Genomic DNA, 24,475 nt, shown 5'->3' with positions numbered 1-24,475 from the left:
ATATAATAATAATAAATTCAAAAATTTTAATTAGAATTTGTTTTAAAAATGATTTTTCGTTAAGCAATTACTCTTTTAAATGGGAAATTATTTTCCTGAATTTAAGTTTTTATAATGAAAACATTTTCTGTTGACTAGGAAAATATTTTTCGTTAACTTATTTTCCTAAATGAACAAAATAAGGAAAACAATTTTTGGAAATTATTTTTCGCAAAACAAATACACCCTTAGTCGCTAATCCATCATCTTCGAGCACTCGAGGGTCTTGAATTTTTTAAATAACTGAAGGATTACATGCACGCCCTTATTAATTAGTAAAGAAAGAGAGAAAATGGGGAGAAAAGTGAGTCCTTGGGCGTCGATCCATCATCTTCAAGCACTCGAGGGTCTATTTATATGGGAGTAGAGAACCAGCAAGGAAGTGAGAGATGAGAGAGAGAGCTCTCCCGGGCCGAGAGATCGGCACCTTATGCCCCGCTCCTCGCACAGTCGCAAACGTCAAGTCTCCCTCGTACACTTGTACATACCCTCCCACCTTTATACATAAAAAGACGGTGCGGATTACTTTTCGTTCAACAAATTAAGCCGATTGTGGTCCCTCTGGGACGAGGGGGGGATCAAAGACGAGAATAATTAAAAGAAGGGGGTGGATGTCGTGAAAACTAATAACATTAAGCCGCCTCACCTCGCCACCCAGGAACCAAGGACGCCATGGACTCTTCGTTGGGAGGCCCATCTTGCTAAGAGATCTCTGGGTCGAAGTCACCGGCAATCTTCCGTCGGTGTCCCCACTGCATTTTCAGTCATTCCTCAGTCATACCCCCACTTCAATCAACCACAAAGGATTGAACCCAATTCCCTATAAAACCCCAAACTTTTAACTCTAGTCCCAAATTTACTCTTAACTTAATTTTTTGTTTCGAAAAAATTCAAACTTAGGTTCAGTCTTAAATTTGCCCTAATCTTTCTTTTGTTGTTGTTTTCTTTAATAAAAAAACATAAACTTTAGATCTAGTCTCAACTATGCCCCAAATTTTATTTTATCAAAAAAAAAAAAATCATCAACTTTTAAGGTTTTTCTAAGGTTAAAAAAGAAAGAAAGTTTGAGGCAGATTTGGAACTAGATGTAAAGTTTGAGGTTTTTCCTAAAAAAAAAAGAAAAAAGAAGAAAAAGCTTAGATCAGAATTGTGACTAAATTTAAAATTTGGGAATTTTTTGGGAATTAGCTCGAAAGGATTGCCAAAAGTCGTCAATGACCCATTATTCTCATCACAGATCCTTCACTTCTAACATGGACGGTGCGCAACAAAATCAATTTTTCTTTTCTTTTCTATTTACCTGTACACACAAACACGGAGCCCATTGGACATGAATTCTTGGAGGAGAGGCAGGACGGTGGGAGGGCTATCTCCCCCATGGATGGATAACTTCTCTGCACTCTTCCCAGTCATGATCGAGCTTCGTAACGTTCGCATGAAGTGCCTCTTGCACATCTTCTCTGTTCAGGTACGCATGCACGTAGTATTCTCCACACGGGTCTAATTCCATGATCTGCAAAATGGATGACCCATGTAAATTTAAGTTAAGGTTTTGAAATCGTCGTAGAAAAAGTGCAAAAGTACGAGAGAGGGGGGTGGGAAGAAAGCGAATGGATTTGAGCTTACGTTGGTCTTCTTGGGACGAGAAGTCAGGTTGAAAGATAAGCACCGAGGGGCGTAGATGTCGTAAATGTCAATATGAGGAAAAACTTCATTCTCCGCATCCAACTTGGCCGATTTGCATTGGCTTACTTGAGTGGCATTTGGCAAAAAGTCGCAATACTTTTGAATTGCATACCATGTTTCTTGGGATATCAATGCGTGGGTAGCGAAGTATTCATACATCCCTCTTTCATCCGTCTCAGAGTTGATTGCTGCGTTCCCAATCTATATGCATCCATATACATCCACAGTTAAGACCAATCTTTTTTTTTTTAATAAATTAATCTAACTATGTCCAATGATTTAATATATATTATGAGTCATAAGGATGTTGGCTTCTCTAGGCCTAATGGCCCCACTTGGCCACGGAATTATCCTTCATAATGAAGGATCAGAGTTCCATCTTTAGATGCACCAGATCGATGCTAATCATTAATGGTTACATAATAACAAGAATAGTACCTACTAATGTCTAATTCATTGAATCCCAATTTGATTCCCCAAAAAGGAAGAAAAAGGCATCACATATGGCATGCAGCATCCACATTATTTATTCATTAAGAGATGCAGCAATTGTACCAAACGTTCCCCTGTGAATTTGACGACAATAGTAAGCACATGCTTAGTTAAAATCCATAACAGCAAATGGAACAATTGAGTAGCAGCTAGTAACTCCAATCATGAATTCAACAACCAAAAGAACTTGTTCTACTCATTATAAAGCTATAAAAGATTTGTCAACATGTCGATGAGGTTCAATATGGGAGCAAATTACTTGGCAAAACCAACGGCAAAAACACGAAAACACACAAAGTTTAAATCATTTCCAACGATCAAACACTTAAGGTTCAAAATGTAACATAGATAAGGACCATGCGATTTATGAAAACAACTTACTATAATCCCTTTGAGGTTGATAATGGTCTTGTTTGCCTTCTTGTTGTTGAATAGGATGTTGTGTGCGAGCTGAGGTACGTAATGGCCCGCATAGCTCTCGCCTGAAATGAAAAAATCCCGGTTCTTGTACTCGGGAAACCTCTCCAGCCAATTTAGCAAGAACACATAATTGTCCTCGGCTGTTTTGCTGTCACCATTCGTTCTATAGTCCGCCGTTGTGTTAGAATAAGAAAAACCGACACCAGCCGGAGACTCTAGAAACAAGACGTTCGCAGCTGCCCTCGTAAAACAAATAATTGATCCACCCTATCAGCATAAAGAAAAGGTGAAAAACTTTCGAAAGCACTAAACTATATTTTTCAAATTCTTTACCAATATTCCATGCAAATTTATTTCTATAGAGAGTCTTCCCGTCGCTATGAACTCGGAACGGTCCGAGTTCCTGCATTGCTCCAATGCCGAAGGATGAGCATCCAGGACCTAAAGAAACGACACAAATAGCTGACTTTTACTCACTCAAATGAACCAGAAAATAATCTAGACATGATTCACCGTATATGTATTGTAGAAAATTAAGAGAAGGACGGTGTGTGTATTTATTGGACCAATCAACTCTGCGATTTTCTGTATCACTAATAATCAATTCAGATTTTGGAATTGACAAATCATGATGATAACTTATGTTCACATACTTTTACTATACACTGCACCTAAATGTGAAAGACAGATAGCAATGCTTGGGCGCAAAGCACCGGCTTCATTAAGTTATCAATGTGACAGCCCGAAGTGTTTCAGAATCAATATAAAGCCAACTGCAACAATTAGAAAAATGCTTAGTTGTCGGGACAAAGTTATATTAATTATTTTATGGTAGCATTGAATACTGATATTGTTTGATAAAGTTTAAATTGAGTTTATTATAATGCCATAACTACGATGTAATTGTATATCTTGACTATAAAAACCGTGATAAATTCCTAAGTGAAGAGAATAATATAATCGCATTGAAGATCAAGCGAAATTCTGAAAACTACAAGCATTCACCTCCGTTAAGCCATAGAAGAAGTGGCATCGAGTCCTTATTTCGCCTTGCTTCGGCAAAATAATAATAAAATGCTCGACCAGCCAATTCATCAATGGTGACATAACCACCATAGTGATTGAATTCAATTGGCGGTTGTCCAGGCAACCTTTTGATCAAATCTTTCTCCTTCAGTCCTTTTTGACGATAAACCCTAGAATTGATGGAATGGAGAACATCTCCTTGCTTCTTTCCATGGATTGGAACCAGAGAAGACAAGACACATAAAGATAAAAGAAGAAGAAAAGAGCGTCCTTTGGGGTTTCTCCCCATTCTTTCTGCTCTCAGCTTCTTCAACTGCCCTGTCCTTGCTTCCTTTCCAAAGCCGGCCTGTTTCCCTCGCTTCAGCAGCTGCACATCTCTAGTTGTCCTCTGTTGCAATGGTGATACGGGAAGAAGAAATAATGAGAGCTCAGCAAGATGGACCTTGCTCCCTATGAGAATCAGTATCTCATAGGTCAGCAGCTACTCTGTTCATCATTAATATCCCAAGCTCCGGTTTTCTTGATAATAAGGATTTCGTCTTTGGCAGCAGAAATATATCAACGGAGTTCATTGGACCACGTCTGTAAATAACCTTAACCTTTTCTTCCAGATTTGCCTACTAGTTCCCCGACTTTCTGAGGCCTTTTTAAAAAATATATATATGGGTGGGGGTGGGCATCGTCTGATTAAAAAGACCAGAATTTGCAGCCACTAGTTCACCATCCGAAGAAGGGGAGTGACAAAAATCTGCGGATCCTCTTCTTTCTTGAAAAGTCATACTGAGGTGGGACCACTACCCAGAAACAACAAATGGCGAGAAAATATTGGGTGGTCCGGGACCTCCACATCAGCGTGGTCCCGGACCACTCAGGTGGCGCCACGTGAAGCGTGGCCCGCTTGCTGTCTTTTGCATTTTTCTTTTCTTTTTCTCTCGCTAGCCTACACTAGCCTTCTCCTGACCTTTCAACGAGCTATTCTAGGCCCACCAGAAACTTTTCCCTCTCGGGAAATTTGAAAAATTCGGCGCCCTCTCTCTCCTCCCAAGAAAATAAAAGCAATCCTTCTCTCTTACAAATTCTCTCTCTCCATATTTTCGTTTGACTCGCGCCCGGTTGCTCTACCCTCCGCTTCTTCTCCGATCGGACGATGGAGCCGCCGTCCGACGAATCACGCCACCGACCCCGCTTCCGCATCCACCTCGTCAGCTGCCGCTGCATCTGAGCTACAGCTAATATTTTCTTGTTCGTTCTGCCCTTCGTCGCGTTGCTCCTCCGGCGAACGACGGAGCCCACCGTCCGACAAACCACGCCGCCGCACTTACGCATCCGCCTCGTCCGCCACCTCCGCATCTACATTCTCCTCTGTCTTCAACGGCGACTGGGCTCTTCCTCTCCCAGTCGCCGTCCTTGTCGCTGATGCAGGGGATGCGAGGGAGGCGGAAGCGGGACCTCGTGGATGCTCCGGGTCGATGCATCTTGACGTGGAAGACTCAGGTCTTGTCGAACGAGAGCTTGCGCTCCCCGTAACGGATGGGCATCGAGCTGTGGTAGCCGCAACCGCCACCGATGCTCTTGATGAATCCAGCCACGGCAAGACGGAACTTGACCGCGAGGAGCCGCCTGAACGCCCCGCCTCTCCTTGGCCATAGCAGCGCAAGGCAAACCACGTCCCAAGCTCTGCGGGTGACGTCGGAGTCCCCGCTTGCCATTTCCGGATGCAGAACGTGTTACAGATACGGTGAGGACAGGGAATCACAAGCGAGCGGAAGCCCAACGGCAGAGAAGATGCTCTCTTGGTGTTCCGGAGGACGGCCTCCCCAACCAGCGACGCGATCGAGGGAGCCGAGAAGGAGGCCGCGGTGGATCTGGATTTGGTCATCCACACTAACTCCTAAAATCTTGCAAATGTAAATAGCGATTGATTGTATTATGTAATCTCAATCTCTCTCTGAGCTCATAATCTCTTGCGCGTGTGAATAGGGGTGCATGTCTGTGTGCTTGTATGAATATGTTGGGGTGTGCAATGAGGAAAGATCAGCTGGCTTGTTTTGGGTTTCATGCGCAACTTTAGTAGGAAATAGCAGTGTTGTACAAAATCCTAGTTTTGCGAACTAGAATGATAGTTTGCTAGGTTATGCTTGCCCAAGTTGATTCACTGTACTCGGTGAAAGCTAATTTTCATCGTTTGAAGAAATCTCGAGGCCTTATCCGATGATTTCTTGGCATATTTTGTCTCTCTTGTGTCTTCTTTCGCGTGTCCCAGTTAGATATTTGGGGTGATGACGAATTGAATTCTGACTAGCAAGTGGACAATTTACAAACCACCATTCCCGTCACTCCATCAAAGTGTTTTTGCAAGAGAGGGAAAGAAACTGTTAAAAGTGACAAGTGAATTTCTGTTCTTCTGAGGTGTTGTGAATATCGTCGGGATTGAGAACCGCACCAAAAGCAATTTCCTTCTTTGTCATGATTTTCCGAATTCTATTCTGACTTTGTTTTGTTTTAAAAAGTGAAAGATCAAAGATTCTCAGATCATTGCCCTGTGGTTAGCAAAAACTCTAATCGATCTCCTCTTTCGCATTATGCTGCATCGAGCCTGGGTTATCTTCAATCAAATTCAAATTGGGGCTGCCAATCTATCACGCTGAGCACAAAGCAATGCCCGGTTTTTATTATATGCTTTGCCTGCGCATACAACTTTTCTTCTACCTAAAAAGATTCGAGCTTTGCGAGGCATTGCAGTTTACCACACACTCTCGATAGCATGCATAAATCTTCCGAATTCCCACCTTGAGTTCAAGTACTGCTACGAAAAATTCGATTTGACTTCGCCCATTTCGCATTTGGGAAACCAGTAACAGCGGCAGAGCCATGGCATTCAATTAAAATTTGCAGAAACTTCTTGCTTCGAGCTAAACTACAGTAGGGAAAAGAACAAGATAAATCCTCTGGCTCGCTAGCGAAAGAAAAGAAAGACAAAAAAAAGTTGCTCGATTGAGCAAGATTCCAGATCACTCCACTTCTCATCCGATTACCACTGATTTCAAATACATCTCTAACACATCCAGAACCCCCATAAAAGAACAAAAGAACTACATCAAGATCAAGATCAATATCATATCATAAGAACAGAGAAAAACGAAACAGCAGAATCATCTTCTTCGAGAGGGACACACTCCATCGAAGAGAAAGAGCAAGAACGAAATCAAACCCCAGTCGAAACGGAATCACCATGGGAAATTCGGTATATACCATATCAACCAGACCAAAATCAGCAGCATCAACACGAACCCAATCAACAGCTCCTCCAATGACCCACAATAGCGGGCGGCACAAGAGAATTGGACCTCATACTTCTCGCTCAAATTCGCATACAAGATCCCCCAGTTCCTCGCACGAGCTTGGCTGCTCGTCGTCTCTTTTGCTTCCTCATCGACCAGCTCATAAACGTAAGCCTCCGCAACGCCTTCCTTCCTCAATGGCGTCCCTTGCCCGACCTCGGGTGTCCCAACAGGCCCTTCACGTACATTTCGGAGTAGAGCTCGTTGGCGTCGATCTGTTGTATCGGGGCTCGAGTTTGGCCACCCTGTCTCGGCCACAATCACCGGGATGTTCTCATGCCCCAACAGACCATGGCCGTGATCACTGCGCCTCGAGAACTTATAGAATCAAGAATACGAAGATGAAGATGAAGAATGACAGTAGAGATGATCCGTGAAGAAGTTTTCGATTCGTATTTCCATTCAATTGAACAAAAGAAGATGTTCTCCATAATCATCAACCGATTACAATACCTCTCGTATATATGCGGAAAACAGAGGACTAACAACTAGAAAAACAAACTAACTAACTTTCGCTAACAAACTTTACAGCTAAGCAAAACGAAACTGACAATCTTGAGACTTTGGTAATCCGCAGCAATCTTGAGACTCAGAATCTTGAGACTTTGGTAATCCGTGTCTTTGACATCTCGTATGATCTCCACCGTTGATGAAACTCATTATCCATGAGTTATCAATTTCTTCAACTCTTTTTGCTTCTTGACGCCTTCGGTGATCCACATCTATAATTGTCGAGGACTTCACCTCCCGTGATTGACTTCTCAATATTGCGACTTGGCTTCGATCTTGATTCTCTAACATTCCCCTCAAATTGGGAAGAGTAAAAGATTCGATTCCCAATTTGGTTCGGAGAGTAAGATGAGATAAGCGGGATAGAGACTTGGTAAATATATCGGCTAATTGTAGATGAGTAGAAATATACCGAATACGAATAGATCCAAGAGACTTTCTCACGGACAAAGTGAAAGTCAACTTCAATGTGCTTGGTTCGAGCATGTAATATTGGATTGGCGGTGAGAGAAATTGCTGATTTGTTGTCACAATATATAGTAGTAGGTGGCTGAAGAGAAATCCCTATATCTCGTAGCACAAATGTGATCCAGTGAGTTCACCGTGGTCGAAGCGAGTGCACGATACTCGCTTCGGCTTGAAGATCTAAAAACAGTAGGTTGCTTCTTGCCGACCAGATAGTAGATTGGATCCAAGAAACGTGCAAAACCTCGTTGTGGAACGTCGTGTTGTTGGACAACCAGCCCAATCCGCATCAAAGAGAAACCATAGAGATGTACCGAACTTTGAGAATGGAGATAGATTCCAAGATGTATAGTACCTTTGACATATCTAAGTACTCTTTTTAAGCGATGGAAATCTCCAACAAAAGAGGGTCAGTTGCATCTTTTTTTTGAGAAGATTAGTAGCAAATGCCGATCGGTCGAGTAATGGTTAAGTATTGAAGAGCACCAACCAAGCTTCGTATTCCATAGGATCGTAAGTAGATTTGCAAAGTGTCGGCCATGGAGATTGATCGAAGAGGCAAGAGGTGTTGAGACCGGTTTACAGCCGCCATATAAGCTCGTTTCAACAAGTCAATAGCATATTTAGTTTGACACGAAAGAGAGTCTCGTGAAGTTCGCTTGGCCTCAATACCCAAAAAATAGTGAAGATACCCAAGATCTTTCATATGAAATCGAAGACTAAGTTTCAATAAGATCGCTTAAGAGATGTGGTGAACTCCCTACCAAGATGATATCATCAACATATAGGAGCAAGAGAACCGTATGTGAATTTGTATGTAGAACAAATAACGATGGATCGGTCTTTGCGAAGAAACCATTTTCGATTAAAAACTTGCTGAATTTATCAAACCAAGCTCTTGGTGCTTGTCGAAGACCATATAGAGACTTGTGGAGTAAATGACATGGTTTGGCGATGAGGACCGATAAAGCTGTGTGGTTGTTCCATGTACACTGCCTCGTTCAAATCTCCATGAAGAAAAGCATTCTTAACATCAAGCTGGTGTATTGGCCAAGTGTCTTATCATAGCAAGAGATAACACTATTCGAATTGTTGTGTGTTTCACAACCGGACTGAAAGTCTCGGTGAAGTCTAGTCCTTCTTCTTGGTGAAAGCCTTTGGCGACTAGGACGAGCTTTGAGTCCGTCAAGACCGCCATTTGGTGTGAGTTTGGTCTTATAGACCCATCCGCAGACCCTATTACATGCATCTCGGTTAGTTCTAGGAATCAATGTCCATGTTTGATTTTCAGCAAGTGCATCCATCTCTTCTTTCATAGCCCTATACCAGCTTGATTAGCTAAAGCCGACTTGATAGACTTTGGTTCCATAGAACCGGATAATCAGCCTAAATAAGCATACTTTGGATTTGGTTTTTGAATTCCAAGACTTTAGTCGAGTTTGCATATGATGAGTATTACTTGTACCTTGAGAGGATGACAGAATGGAATTGGAGTTGGAGTGCCTTTCATTAGAACTTCCTTCAGCTCGTAGATCATTGTGTGAGGATAAGGAACTGGTAGTATTTTGTTCTTGAGAAATAGAACAATGTTGAGGCAAAAAAGATCTATAAATTGTCCTTCGTCATTGTCTCATCTTGCATATTCCTTGAGGAAATGATCCGAGATTGCTTGTGTGACAAGGATGATAGGTACAGCAATCATGGAAATCAGGGATGGATCTCGGTGTGTGGCCGATCGATGAGTGGATCTAGTAGCTGGTGACTCGGTGCTTGATGACTCAAGGAAATGTAGGCCTTCACTCCATAGTTTGTATAAGTTTGTATAATGTCCATATTCATTGATCGCCTTCTTTGTAAAAGGATAGGAATACTCATCAAAGACAACGTGCCTACCGATGTATACACGATTATTAGTTGGGACCAAACATCGATACCCTTTGTGCCGAGTGCTATAACCCAAGAAGATACGGGGAAGAGATCGAGGATCAAGTTTATGACTTGCATATGGTCTTAAGCAAGGATAGCATGCACCAAATACTCTTAAATGATCATACCTTGGCTTGTCTATGATGAAGTTTGCTATAGGGTGTGTTCATCTGCAACTTTGGTGTGGGAAGAATGTTGATTCTATAAGTCTGATAATGTTGATGATGTAATTAGCCGTCACAAATGCATCCACCCAAAATCTCAGTGGAACTTTTGAGTGATAGAGCATAGCTAATCCAAGTTCAACGATGTGTCGATGCTTTCTTTCGAGACTCCATTACGTTGCTGGAGTGTGAGGACATGATATGAACTGTCTTATTCCATGATGACTCAGAAATTTTTGAAATCTAAAGCTTACGAACTCTCCACCTCCATCACTCTCGGGAAGATTTTAATCGATGATTATACTGTCGTTCAACTAGCTTCGAAATTGAACAAATATATCATAAAACTCAGATTTCAACTTCATGGGATATAGCCAAAGCAATATTGAGAAAAATTGTCAACAAAAATCACATAATATCTAAACTTTTGAAAGGAACAGACTGGTGATGGTCCCCATATGTCACAATGAATTCTTTCTAATGGGGAACTTGATACAGAATCCGAAAAGGAAATGATAGAGCTGAACTTTTGGCTATTTGACACTTCTTGCCGCAAACAACTTGAGATGAAGAAGCAAATTGTATAAGCTTCGTTTTTGTAGATGCTTAACTACTTGAGCATTTGTATGAGCCAAACGCGATGCCATATGTCTTCACCGATCGTCTTTTGTCGCGAGTAAAGAAGGCTTCGTGGTTTGTGGATTAGCTTGATAAAGACCCCTAATTTTCCTTCCGAGCTTCACGGTTGTGTTGGTATTGTTGTCCTTTACATAAACACCGTTTTGTCAAAAATAAAAGAACAAGGGAAGTCATCTCGTGAGTTTAGATACTGAAAGGAGGTTCTTCTTTATCTCTCGGGACAATTAGAACATCGTTAAGAGGTAATGTATTGTTCTTTGTTTTGAGCCGAGTGTTGCCAATGTGAGTTACGTGTAAACATGATCCATTGCCTATCATAACAAAAGATATCATGTCCTTGATATTTAGAAAAAGTATGGAGCATACCAGATCAGCACTAATGTGAGCCGTAGCTCCAGAGTCGAGATACCACTCACGCCCGTTGAGTCTTCAATATGCATTGCTGTCAAGGCTGCTGGAATATCTTCGTTTGATAAGAATTGTCAAACCGATACCAAAGAGCGAAGAGCATCATGTCCAGACTTTTTACATATTTGACACTCTAGTCGAATGCTACTTGTTTCTTTTTCATTCTGCAAATTTTTACTTGAGTTTGCGAATGATAAGTCTTGACATTTTGGTACCTCTCGTGAGTAAGTAGTATAGGCCTAAACCCTTGGTTTGTTGTAGGGATAACATTTCTCTGTCTAGGGTGTTGATTTCCTTGCCGGGACTCGAAGATATCGTTTGTAATTTCGATATCTCTCAAAACCACGACCCCTATTGTTACCAGTTCGCACGACCATAGCTTCGACCACCTCTCCGTATCCTCCTCTTCGATATAAATCCGTAAGCTTGAGAAAAGTAGTTTTCATTTGTGGCATCTTTAGATGAACTCCGAAACTGTCTTTGTCCAAAATACGCCAAATTCGGGTTGAACTGACTCCTAGAAAAGTTTTTGAGTCTCAATTCAAACCTTTCTAATTGAGCAATAACCTCATCATACTGGCCGAGGCTTTAAACAATATATGGTTGTCCGAAAGTTCTCATACTGGACCTAAACCTTCCAATACACCAAACATCTTGGTTATATCATCCACAGGTTTGCCTATTGCATTCAACTCCGATCACATATGGATTTATATTCCCGAGATAATCGGCAAGGGTTTGTTCATGCTTATGACATGTTTGCAGTTTCCCCCTTAATTCAAACTCTCTAGCAATTGATTTCGTGTAAACCTTTTCGAAGAGTTTGCCATACTTCACTGATGTTTCTAATCCAATGATTAGGCTCAAAATATTTTCAAGTAATGCTCCAGAGATCCATGATGAAATCAATCGATCTGTTCTAATCCGTCAAGTATACTCGGGATTAATAAGATCGGTTTCACAACCTTCATCCTCTGTTTGCAAAGATTCGAGAGGGTGAAGGAATATCTCCATTAACAAAACCAAATAAATCTTGGCTTTTCAAAACCTTTGGATCCGAGCTTGCCACAATAAGAAGTTGTCCTCAAGAAGTTTGATTGTGACGAAGTTTGTGATATTCACATGTATCGGAAAAGGATATTTTGGAGTTCTAATCGCCATTAATATGATTCTTTGAAGAAGATGATAACAAAAGAGTGCTTATGAGCTCTAAACCCGTATGTGTTTACCTTGAACCGAGGGCTTCGGTGTTCGTCTACTTCTTCCGGCTTGATTCACGATCTGGTTACTTGATAGATTCTATTCTGACGCAGGTTGATCTTCCTGCTCTGATACCATGAGAACTTATAGAATCAAGAATACGTAAGATGAAGATGAAGAATGACAAGATGATCTCGTGAAGAAGTTTTCGATTCAGATTTCCATTCAATTGAACAAAAGAAGATGTTCTCCATAATCATCAACCGATTACAATACCTCTCGTATATATGCGGAAAATGAGAGGACTAACAACTAGAAAAACAAACTAACTAACTTTCGCTAACAAACTTTACAAAGCTAAGCAAAACAAAAGCAATCTTGAGACTTTGGTAATCCGCAAAGCAATCTTGAGACTCGGCAATCTTGAGACTTTGTAATCCGTGTCTTTGACATCTCGTATGATCTCCACCGTTGATGAAACTCATTATCCATGAGTTATCAATTTCTTCAACTCTTTTGCTTCTTGACTGCCTTCTGGTGATCCACATCTATAATTGTCGAGGACTTCACCTCCGTGATTGACTTCTCAATATTGCGACTTGGCTTCGATCTTGATTCTCTAACGGCGTCGACCATCATGTCAAGAGATTTCGCACCGTGCTCTCTCGCATTCACTTGAACTCGACTTTCGTAATGCCTAAAGAAGATCCGACCAGCCCACCGTGCCCTCCGGACCCGCTCCGTAGCGACGACGTGAGCTCGCCCACTTCGCCAAGCCCGCCTTGCCGCAACCGGAGGCGCAGCAGCAGCAAGTGCTTCGTCTACGCCCTCGCCCGATCGTCATCCTCCGCGCCGCCTTCCTCGGGTTTGCCCTCACCGTCCGCGTCAAGAGCCCGAGCTCGAGCCGCCGCGTCAACGTCAAGTCCCTCGACTACTCCACCGCGGCCTCCTTCTCGCCTCCTCGACCGCGTTGCCGGTTGGGGAGGCCGTCCTCGGAACACCAACTTCTCCAGCAACCTCGCCTCGAGCCTCCCGTGTGTGGGGGTCTCGCCGGCGGGCGACGCCGCCAACGTTGAGGGGAGCTCGAAGAGGCTTGCTTCTCCTCCACGTGCTGCATCTGCGATCCTAGGAACGCCGGAACGAACGATGGAGCAGCAACGAGCCCGAAGAGAGAAGCGAGCGAGCATCGGAGTAGGGCGGCCCGTCAGCGACGGGAGGGGGAACGGCGCTTGATGCACGGCGGAGCAGCAACGAGCGCGGAGAGAGGGAGAAAAGTTTAGATTCAAAATTTCGAAAGGAGACAAATGGAGAGGGACAGAGGAACGAGAGGAACGAATGGCCGTTTTCTTTCTCAAAGGAAGGAAAGAGAAAAGTTTTTCCTTGCAATAAATGCTCTGACAGGAGAGAGAGCGTGCAGGCTAAGAGGAGGAGAGGAGAGAGGGCGTCGACAGGCTAGGAAGAGGAGAGAGAGGGGAAGAGGGCAGAAGACACCAAGTGGGCCCACCATCCACATGGCTCCTCGTGAGTGGCCGGGGACCACGCTGACGTGGAGGTCCCGGACCACCCAATATTTTCTCACAAATGGCCACCAATTTTTGCTTCCCCTCCCATTGTCATGCCTCTCACCATCTCTCATCACTACTGTACAGCTCTCTCTCTCTCTCTGTGGAGGTGTTCGCTGTTGGTTTGGGTTTGTGTGATTCTCTCCCTCCGTCTCACGCAAAACAAGAATATTCTTTTTTGTCTTTACATATATTTTATTTCTTATTTGGGTTATATACATAACATTGCTCATGTTCATTTCATTATTTTGGGCGGATTAAAGAAGAAGGTACCTATTTCACAAAGTCTTTGTACTTCAGGGGCGAAATAATCTTTAACGTCGGGTATTTGCACGCTTCAACATATTTTGATATTATTTTTTCATCATTTTCAACGGATTTCCGACAATTCTCTATTTTCATATTATTTAATATTTTTTCCAACAAAGATATGTGGCAGCAAAGAGCTGATCTCTTTGTCATGAGGAGGTAGGTTCAACACAAAATCTCACTTCCCTAAGTCGTTTAGATATTAAACTGTCCTCAGCTGGCTGAACCTGAGTTCCATACCCGGGGCGTGCTTGACCTCAACAGTTTTTAAAAAGGTTAGGATTAGCTGTGTCCCAAGCTTACTTACTCTGTCGAAGGAGGATTTCCTACCCCCAGCCTTAGGGAGCTATGAATATTGATATATGACTGCAATAAACTCATTATGCTGCCGAATCACATGTAAAACCTCGCTTCTCTTCGACAATTATGGATAATTAAATGTGCAGGGTTGTCAACTTTTCCATTGAAGGGCCTCCCACAAACTTAACCTTACTCTGGAGAAAGAATGTCACAATATTCGAGCACATTTTCGATGAGTTTGCACTATTCAAGTCAGTAGGTGAGAAAGGTATGGCCTCTGCTGCTTCCTGCTTCTTTGACAAGCTTCACTGTTGGAGATCTTCCGACCCTGAAATATCTATCTTCCAGAGGCTTTCAAAAACTTGCCTCCCTTTAGTGTATGAATCTCTTCAACTGTCCTGTACTTGCTTCCATTCCAAAGCCGGCCTGTTTCCCTCGCTTCAGCAGCTGCACATCTCTAGTTGTCCTCTGTTGCAATGGTGATGCGGGAAAAAGAAAGAATGAGAGCTCAGCATGGACCTTGCTCCCTATAAAACCAGTATCTCATAGGTCAGCAGCTACTCTGTTCATCATTAATATCCCATGCTCCGTTTTTCTTAATAATAAGGATATTTCTTTTTTGGCAGCAGAAATATATCAACATAGTTCATCGGACCACGTCTGTAAATAACCTTAACCTTTTCTTCCAGACTTGCTTATTAGTTCCCCGACTTTCTGAGGCTTTTTTTTTTTTTTTTTTTTTTTATATGGGTGGGGAGTGGGGATCGTCTGATTAAAAAGACCAGAATTTGCAGCCACTAGTTCGCCATCCGAAGAAGGGGAGTGACAAAAATCTGTGGATCGTCTTCTTTCTTGAAAAGTCATACTGAGGTGGGACCACTACCCAGAAACAAATGGCCACCATTTTTTGCTCTCCCTCCCATTGTCATGCCTCTCACCACTGCAGTACAGAGAGAGAGCTCTCATCATTACTGTACAGCTCGCTCTCTCTCTCTCTGTGGAGGTGTTCGCTGTTGGTTTGGGTTTGTGCGATTCTCTCCCACCGTCTCACGCAAACCCAGACTCATCAAGAAACATGGCTTTCGCCATTTTCTCGTCAAGCCTCTCTCCGCAGTCTCCCTCTTTCTCGTTAACGGCTCATAACCACCACCATCCCCACTCTCCCTCTCACAGCTTCATGATCGTGACACGCCGTGTGAGCTCTGGGCAGTTGGTCTCCACTTCCCCGCACATCATTCCTCTGCTATCCCCTCAGCCGCCGCCTCTCACCCATTCTCTACTCTGGCGACGGGGGTGGCCCTGGTGGAAGTGGTGGAGGTGGAAAAGGAGGTGGCGATGGCGGTGGCGGTGGTGATGGCTCCCGCAACAGAATTGAGGCTCTTCTTGCTTTAGCTGAGGTAGCCCCCTATAAACTGCATCCATGAATAAAGGCAGTAATACCACGTGTACATGTTCATGCCGAAACGTTACATCGATAATGCTAGAGATGCTAAGATTAGTGACACTCCTGTTAGATGCTTGAATATAATCCATCTAGCTTAATAAAGAGTTACATTTGGTCATATCTTAAAATGTTAGCATTAAAATTGTTGATTTGCATGTACCCTTGCGAATGCATTCGACTACGTTTTGGTGCATGCTCCAAATAAAAATATTCACTTTGCTCAGTTTGATTTTCTTACAATGGGTAGAGCAACTGCACTCCTTTAATCCTAGGACTTATTTTTTCCTCTTGCAGTTAAATTTGAATGGACATGGATGTGATTGTGGTCAATTCATATTATATGTTACATGGATATGATTGTGGTCAATCAGGTTTCGAGGACAATGGACAGCATACCCAAGGACTTGGGTGCAGCTATACAGGCGGGGAAGGTGCCAGCAGCAGTGGTGGAGAGGTACTTGGAGCTTGAGAAGTCGGCGGTGTTCCGGTGGTTGCTTCAGTTTGGAGGATTCAGGGAGAGGCTACTTGCCGATGATTTGTTCTTGGCCAAGGTTGCCATGGAGTGTGGTGTTGGCATCTTCACCAAGGTTGCTCTCCTATGATTGTAGCACTGCTTATACTGCACTTATGCGCATGCTTTGTTGGGTCACGCTGAACTATGACTCGTTTCTCCAGAAGTGACTACTGAGACTATTCTCAACTTAAAATTCTTTCAGGGTATCCATTGAACCATCAAGATTAGTGAAGTTTGAAACTTTTAAGTCAATGTAATGGAAGACACTCTAAAAATCTGAAAGGCACTGCACAAATCACTGAACAAGTACTTGAAATTATGGTCTGTTCATGATCTGTTTCTGTTCTTTTCTTTCTTTTGGTAGAACGTAATTCTTTGGATTTCTTAATTGTGGTTCCTATTCATCGGTAATGTTAAGTGAAGTCTGAAATCACCATAAAGATGTGGAAGTATGCAACATACAACAATGAGTTCATGTACTTTTTGGCTATTTCTACAGAGCGCTGCAGAGTTGGAGCGGCGAAGAGAAAGGTTTACAAAGGAGCTGGATTTTGTTTTTGCAGATGTGGTATGGATGTTGCTCTTGAATATTATGTGGTTATCATCTTAGAATTTACTAACTATTTTGTCTAGATGACCCCATGCTTTGTTTCAATATATACTTGTCATGTTGCAAACATTGAGCGAGTCCAATGGCATTGGTTTGACGAGAAATCTTGCTCGGCCGCTAAGTAATGGGAAAAGCGTCTGGTTACAATGGAGATTTTGGTGTCACACCTAACTCATTTTGGTCTTCATTTGATCAAATTGCAAGATACACTTCTTAATCTCATTCTGGGCATCCTCTTAATCCTCGTTCTATTAAGTGACAGGTGATGGCCATTATAGCAGATTTTATGCTGGTCTGGCTTCCTGCTCCCACTGTTTCTCTCCGACCTCCCCTCGCTATCAACGCAGGAGCACTTTCTACATTCTTCTATGGCTGTCCTGATAATGCTTTTCAGGTCATTTACTTTGGCATTAGATAGTTCTTTGAACTACAATGGATGGTATATAACAATTCATTTCCTTTGACAATCTACTCGCAGGTTGCTCTGGCTGGTAACTCTTACTCATTGTTGCAGAGAATAGGTGCAATAGTGGTATGTGTGTGCACTTAGTTCAACTTGACAAAATGGTTTCACTATAGATCAGAACTTATAATGGCTTGTTCTGTTGTACAGCGTAATGGGGCCAAGCTTTTCGTAGTTGGGACTGGTGCATCTCTGGTATGTCACTTTAAATCAGCAATACATCAAATTCTGGCAGCTGTCATTGCATCAGAGTCTCCACTGTTTATGTTGTTCTCTCGTATCAATGCTTGTTCTGAGTCCTATACAATTGTTCCTAGCCCTTCACTCACTTTAGGGACAGAAGAATGTTGTACTTGTATTTTTCTGTATAATTAACTGTCGTTGCTTGCCATACCATTAACAAGGCCCTGGCTGGATATTTTACATGATTAGAACCTCTTAGAAGGTCGAACCTTTTGGTTTGGGTCCTTCAGGGTTTGGATTGAACGAATTTCTATGTAATTTTTGTGGTCGTCCCCTGGATGTTGAACTTGAGGAAGAAATACTGTTGAAGCTTGTTACTTTTAATTTCCCTGTAGATGCTAAACAGAAACAGTATTTTGGATGTAACACTATTACTGTCTTCTTGGGCACAATCCTGAAAATTGTACTTCAGATTGGTACAGGTTTGACAAATGTGTTGATAAATACACGAAAGTTTTTTGATAAGACCTTTGCGGTTGAGGCAGAGGATGTGCCTGTTCTCTCCACCAGCGTTGCTTACGGAGTATACATGGCAGTTTCTAGCAATCTAAGGTTTGTGGCTGCGTGTTATCGCTTTTCTTAGCCTAAGCTTATATCTGAGTAGTTGTTTTGGATATATACATTTCGCAAGGGACTGGTCTAGATGCAGATAGTTTTCTAATCCAGTCTGCGTTCAGTCTAACTTCACCAATTAGCTTGAAGGATTGTCTTTTTGGGAGGACACTTGTGTCGTTCACTCTGCTTTCTTATTATTGTATCTTATGTATCATAAGATAGTTTGCTATTATTTTTGGTGAACAGATATCAGGTCCTGGCTGGAGTTATTGAACAAAGAATCCTGGAGCCCTTGCTACACAAGCAAAAGATCATACTCAGTGCAATCTGCTTCGCTGTTCGAACTGGCAATACATTCTTGGGTTCATTAATGTAAGAGTTTTGGCGCAGACTGTCATTTCAATAACATAATTTTCTTTGATGCTCTCAGAAGTACAACATGTTTGTTTCTCTCTCTTCTAACAGGTGGGTGGATTACGCGCGATGGGTAGGAATTCAAAAGATTCGAGATTAATACATTGTTAAACATCTAGACCTTTCACCAGCAAATTGTAATTCTGGAATGTGCATATGTAAGATTGCCTGTGCAAGAATAAACCTATCAGAGTATGGGACATTCATGAGAAGAAGAATATATTGGGAAGTAGTTTTATTTGTGCTTCTGTTGCTTTTTGTTTATATAGAAGTGACTGCACAAAGTGTTGATAGTTCTTCTTTCGAACCAGAATCTGACGTACCATATATTTTTTGGCTAAAGTTGGTAAGCTATGTTTCATGAAGTCGTGCAGGGAATGGAGAAAGTTCTATGTGAAGATATGAATCTGCAACATGTTTAATTTAGGTTTCCATGGTTGGCCAAAAAAAAAGGTCATGACGGGAAGTTATATGCAAACCGGTATAGATGCACATCGTGCATATATGTTTCTCCATATACATTTCACTATTTATATATACCAATAGCAAACTCCATTTGTTTTACATTATACCAGTGTTTATTTCTATCTCTTAAGAATTTTAATGAGCTAGCGGGTCCATTTGTTTTACACTACACCGGTATTTATTTCTATCTCTTAAGAATTTTAATGAGCTAGCGGGTTATATCAAGTTCTAGTTCAACACATGTAGAACCGAATGCAATTCTGTCCCCAATTTTCCGTACGTGTGTTTCACATTATTATTACTTTGCACTATGAGTGGACATAATGAATTTATAACTAAGATATGAAATTATACTATCGTAATTTGCTCAACGAAGATTTATCTTCATTTATCTCAACTAGTGTTCCAATATATTAAGGTCCAGAAATAATTCCGTGATTTGGTTTTCGATTTGCCTTGGGATTGATTTGTGCCTGCCAAGTATGAATTCATGATTAGATCATTGCCAGGGTTTCGTATCTTGCAATTGCCAGTACCCGTAATCAGTGGAGACAATATACCTACCAACTATGAAAGTTTTATCACGGTTAGGTATTTTCTTTTTCTTTTTAAAAGAACTTAATACGAAAACACATTGAAAATTGACGTATCCAATGGCTCTGATAACATTTTCTAAAACATGAGTATTGGCAAATTAAATAAATCAAAATAGCCTATTATCAAATAAAAGTTGTCACTCAAAACATAATAATCATGTCACCAAAGGTCCGATAAACTTTGCATTAAATTACAACAAATTTCCTCATTCACCCAACGATTTAGATTGATATCCTAAAATGATCCAAATTTCTTCTATCTTATTCATATTTTGTTATATATACTTACATTTTACGAGCAGTTTTCGCTAATACATATTAAGTGACATCAATAACCTATCTAATGGAGAGCGAAATTAGCTAGAAATGAGCTTAAAAGCTAAGGACGGTAAGGTTCAAGCTTTTATCGTATCTACTCCAAAACTAGACTAGTGTTCCAATAAGTAGTATTCTTTTTATCTCATGATAGACATAGGTGTATTTTCTTATTTTAGTGCTTCTTTTTTGTTAAAGTTCATGTTTAATTTCTCCTTCTTAAAGTTAAGCGCATTTATATCTATTGCATGGCTTACGGGATCCTATCTAGCATTGTATTAATTTTGTTCAATACGGATCGAATTATTTTTATATCTATTTCCCTTCTTAATTTTAATTATAAGTTTACAATCACCGAGTGATTTATCGCTTATGCACTTAACCAAGCCCTATAGATTGCATGAAATATTTTTTTTGCTGAAAGTGAAAGGTACTGAATACCCGCATTAGGTAAAATTAGTATAACCAAACTCCCAAACCCAAAATCTCTAATTTGCAGAAGTAGGTGATCTCTCGTTCCTTCCTAGGCTATTATCGGCCTAGAATAGATTAGTACAGACTCTAGCCTTGTACATTAATAATAAACTAGATGCCTAGTTGTGGTCCTTGGGGCTCGAAAGAGTCATGCCAAACGTAAGAAACACATGGTGAGAAGGCTACACGTGTCCGCCTTAGCAATCTGTTAAACCACCTCAAGTTTCATGCCAGGGAGTTGCGACAACTTCCGTAGGGCTTGAAAGAGCCCTCAGAAAGCATAAACGCCACCTCCTGAGATGGCTACATGCGCACGCATAGCTACCCGTTACATCAACTCGAGTTTCATCTCGGGGATGTTACGACAATATTATCTATAAAGAAGTATAATGGGGAGAGGGTATCACCGCCACCACCAGCCACTCGTTTCCCTGTCTCTACATATGTAGAATTGTAGATAATGGTGCCAATGTAGGCTTGAATAACTATTTACAGTTCAATAAAAGTAAAATTGAGATTACAAAGTTATGCAAGTTCAAAATCTTAATATGATTGTTTAAGTGCTCGAATATATAAGTGCAAGACTAATATTGACTTTCATGAAGTACATTAGAGGTATTGAGATTTATTTTCTTAATTACTTGTCGCGTCATTTATTCTAGTCTGCAAAGTTATTTTATTTGCACGCAGGCCATGGAATGGAGAATCCTAGACTTTGTGAGATAGCATAGTTCATGACGAGATTTGACCATGTAAATGACAAGTTTACCGAGATGATTGATATTATATCACCCACTCGTGTCGTATGGTATGATGATGAATATGAAGGGGAAAAACAAAGAGCGATAAATTGAGGTTTCAAGCCCGTTTCACCATTTGAAAGTATCAAGATCAATGTGGCAGAAGAAAGCAAGAGTATTGAGATCAAATTGAAACATGATAATTTCCCATTTCTTTGTTGTCCCCGCATCACGGACTCTTGGATTCAGGCTTCCGAGCCACGAAGAAGTACATGGGCGTTAAGATTTCTCCTGAAGTACATGATTAGCATTTGACTAAGCACTCCTTTTAGACGGTAAGCATATCTAAGGGAGAAGTGAAAAGATCGATCTAGGACAACGAAAGAGATCGAGAAACGGATTGCTCACCTTCCGCCTTCATATAAGCCCTCAGCAGCTTGTTCCAGGAATTTTTTAACCCTGAGGCTTTCCTTTCCGGGGCTAGCCCCACACCCTCGAGTGCCTTGACCTACAAACATGAATGCAAAAATCTCTACTCATATTGCACGCATGATCCTATGGACGGTACGCTGATCTGATCTCAAGCACCTTAAAGCATACCAAGTCAGGAAATCGCACTGTGAAGCTTACCATGATTGTAGTAATCCAACGCCCAAGAGCCGTCGCGGAAGTTACTCAGCGAGAGACGGTTTTTATCCATAGGTGCATACCAGGGGATATAAGAGTCAGGACTTAGATCTTTCTCCCATATGACCTTCGCACAAACGAACATCCGGTCATTGGTCCAAATAATCTAAGAGCAGTCGCATTTCCACTTTAAGGCAGGTAACTTCGGAAAACAACTTTACCTCGAAACCTGCTCTCTCTAGAGCTTCAATGATCTGCCTGGTCAGCCTGATGTCCGGAAGACCATTTCCAATCTCGATTTCGGCCTGCAACGATTTCAGGTGCACTCATTCATTTTGCATCGGAAAATACTCAAACGTGTGAACTCGACAAACAGGATCATACCAACCTTAATCTTTTGGTGCTCTTCGTTGTTTGGATCAAAGGAATCGGTCATACACCACTCATATGCGGCAAAATACTGACCAGGCTTCAGTATTCTGTAGATCTCCTTGTAACATTCACTCTATACGAGGGAAACGAAAAGCGAGACCGACTAGTTAAATCGTCTGACAATCCAGGTGCACATAACCAACAGCACTGTGTTCATCTGAAAATAACATACAGCATCGGGTGCATGGCATGTAGAGTCTATAGCATAAGCTGCATCGAAAGTATCGTTGGAGAATGGCATACGCATGAAATCAGCCTGCATCACCAAAAAACGATGATTCGCAAGGTGTTCCTCCACCCCTAGCAATATCTTCAAGTGCGTGAACAAAAATCCAAATAGAAGCACGACCGCAAAATGGGAAAAAAAATTAAAAGGGATGCGAAGGTGGTTAAAACCTCCAATGACAAAAGAGCTCCCAGTGAAAATAGGGATTGACCAATCTTGACAGAGTTGGGGATGAAGGAAGTAACAAGACAATTACAGCATAAGAGAAATATAACGGTTGAAGCCTCCCAATCATAGAGAGCACATGAAAATCGGACATCTGACTCCACAAACCTTAACAAAGTTGCATGTCTTGTCAATGCCGGCGATGCGGTTCAGCTCCTATGGAGCAAAGCAAACTTGTTACAGTCAATAGTGCAAGCTATGCAGTAAATTTAGTAGTATATCTTTCAAAAGGAGGGGGAAATGAAACGCACCTCTCCCCTTTTAATGTGGTACTCGTTGTTGGTTAATCCCGTAATGGATGTGGAGCTGCAATATGCAAGAGAGAATATGTCAGTGTACAAGAACCAGGTGAAGGCAAATACTCTCATTGTCGGTTAATCCCCTTTAAAAGGAATTGTAAGTGGTAACCTGAGTCGAGCTATCTCCCTGAGCGGTCCACCAATTCCGCAACCTACATCCAGCACCTTCAATGGAATAGGGAGAAGATAAGGAAATAAATTCACAATTTATATCCCATCGATTATATTAAAATCTTGAGATCACGAACTATCCGCACGGAGAGGAATAAACCTTCATTCCTGGTCTTAAGGCTAGCTGTGATGCGATGAAGTGTTCGTGTCTCGTCATGCCCTCTCGTAGAGACTCCCCTTTCCATCTGCAGGTTCAGACACAATCAGCACCGCGGATGAGGTACTCATAGAGCACAAGACGGGCATGAAATTAATGGAGAGCGGATGGGAACTACGACCTGGGTGCGAAATGGAAGGACTCTCCCCAGCCATACTCATAAAAGCTGGTAACAAGATTATAATATTTGTTGGCCTGCACTTGCATTTGTAGATATGTTGTCTCGGCCGTTAGAAATTCAAATCCACCCTTGATTTCAGTCATCCAAAAGCAATTTTTACCAAGTCCAGGCCATTTTCTTACCATGTCACTGTACTCAGCTTTCCTTTCTTCCTCTTTGCCTCCGTAGCTGGCATGATACTTCTCGTACCTAAACCCAGCAAAAACAGAGTGCATCAATTGAGGTCGACCCTAAGTGTAGTAAAAGGAAGAAGCATGCTGTTGCGCACGTACTTGTCAATGGCAGAGAGGACTTGGCTTTTACCAATGGTTCCGCCAAGACCGGCCGCCAGATCCAGTGCTCCAATTTTTGCCATTATAAGCCACCGGCAACAAACTCACTCCCTATATATATATATCTACCTAAAGCGACTGGAGAGACGTAAAGAGAGAAGTTAGAGCATTTCGAGCTTCCTATTTTACGAGCATCAGAGAATGCGATACGCATCACACAGATTCTTGAACAATTACAAGAAAAACAATGCAGGACTAAGTAGGATCAAAAGCAGAAAGAAACCTTCTTTCAGGGACAGAACAATGGGTGTGCTAACACAAGCATGTTATTGCTTATCTTATGCACAACGCAACGTGACGAAGAAGATGAAAATGGATCGTCGACAGAGGAAAAAGATTACTCGCTGAGATTTTTTCTTTTAAATTTTGAATGTGCCTGTTGCCCACCAAAAATAAATACACATGACATGCTGAGCTTGCTTGCTAGATAGACTCGTTCAAGACAACTAAGATTCCAGAACGATTCTATTCTCAAATCAATTTCGATCGAAATAATTCTTTTTTA

General features: G+C 41.7%; 3 protein-coding genes across 3 annotated transcripts; 1 reads left to right on the top strand and 2 right to left on the bottom strand.

The window, feature by feature from the left end:
- Positions 1 to 358: 358 nt before the first annotated feature.
- Positions 359 to 4,275, bottom strand: LOC104454615 (serine carboxypeptidase-like 40). The gene is given in 8 exon segments (XM_039318333.1): positions 359 to 535; positions 686 to 791; positions 1,340 to 1,413; positions 1,415 to 1,552; positions 1,666 to 1,926; positions 2,599 to 2,873; positions 2,971 to 3,078; positions 3,643 to 4,275. Coding segments are annotated over 8 exon segments (1,419 nt in total). The 5' UTR covers positions 3,953 to 4,275; the 3' UTR covers positions 359 to 388.
- A 10,033-nt stretch (positions 4,276 to 14,308) lies between these two features.
- On the top strand, positions 14,309 to 19,023 carry LOC104454614 (protein RETICULATA-RELATED 4, chloroplastic). The gene is made up of 10 exons (XM_010069516.3): positions 14,309 to 14,346; positions 15,698 to 15,884; positions 16,303 to 16,518; positions 16,945 to 17,013; positions 17,318 to 17,449; positions 17,534 to 17,587; positions 17,669 to 17,713; positions 18,174 to 18,313; positions 18,563 to 18,688; positions 18,782 to 19,023. The coding sequence occupies exons 1-10, from the start codon at positions 14,309 to 14,311 to the stop codon at positions 18,828 to 18,830; spliced, it is 1,056 nt and encodes a 351-aa protein (XP_010067818.2). The 3' UTR covers positions 18,831 to 19,023.
- Positions 19,024 to 21,510: 2,487 nt separating this feature from the next.
- Positions 21,511 to 23,993, bottom strand: LOC104455966 (cycloartenol-C-24-methyltransferase). Its single transcript, XM_039316368.1, is given in 15 exon segments — positions 21,511 to 21,611; positions 21,718 to 21,793; positions 21,796 to 21,828; positions 21,951 to 21,984; positions 21,986 to 22,074; positions 22,169 to 22,252; positions 22,336 to 22,452; positions 22,552 to 22,635; positions 22,939 to 22,986; positions 23,082 to 23,136; positions 23,239 to 23,294; positions 23,401 to 23,485; positions 23,579 to 23,652; positions 23,761 to 23,827; positions 23,911 to 23,993. Coding segments are annotated over 15 exon segments (1,047 nt in total). The 3' UTR covers positions 21,511 to 21,549.
- Positions 23,994 to 24,475: the final 482 nt, after the last annotated feature.

This window comes from Eucalyptus grandis, chromosome 7 (genome assembly GCF_016545825.1).
Source record: "Eucalyptus grandis isolate ANBG69807.140 chromosome 7, ASM1654582v1, whole genome shotgun sequence".
Classification (NCBI taxonomy): Eukaryota; Viridiplantae; Streptophyta; class Magnoliopsida; order Myrtales; family Myrtaceae; genus Eucalyptus; species Eucalyptus grandis.
This window is presented reverse-complemented; position numbering and strand designations above follow the sequence as displayed.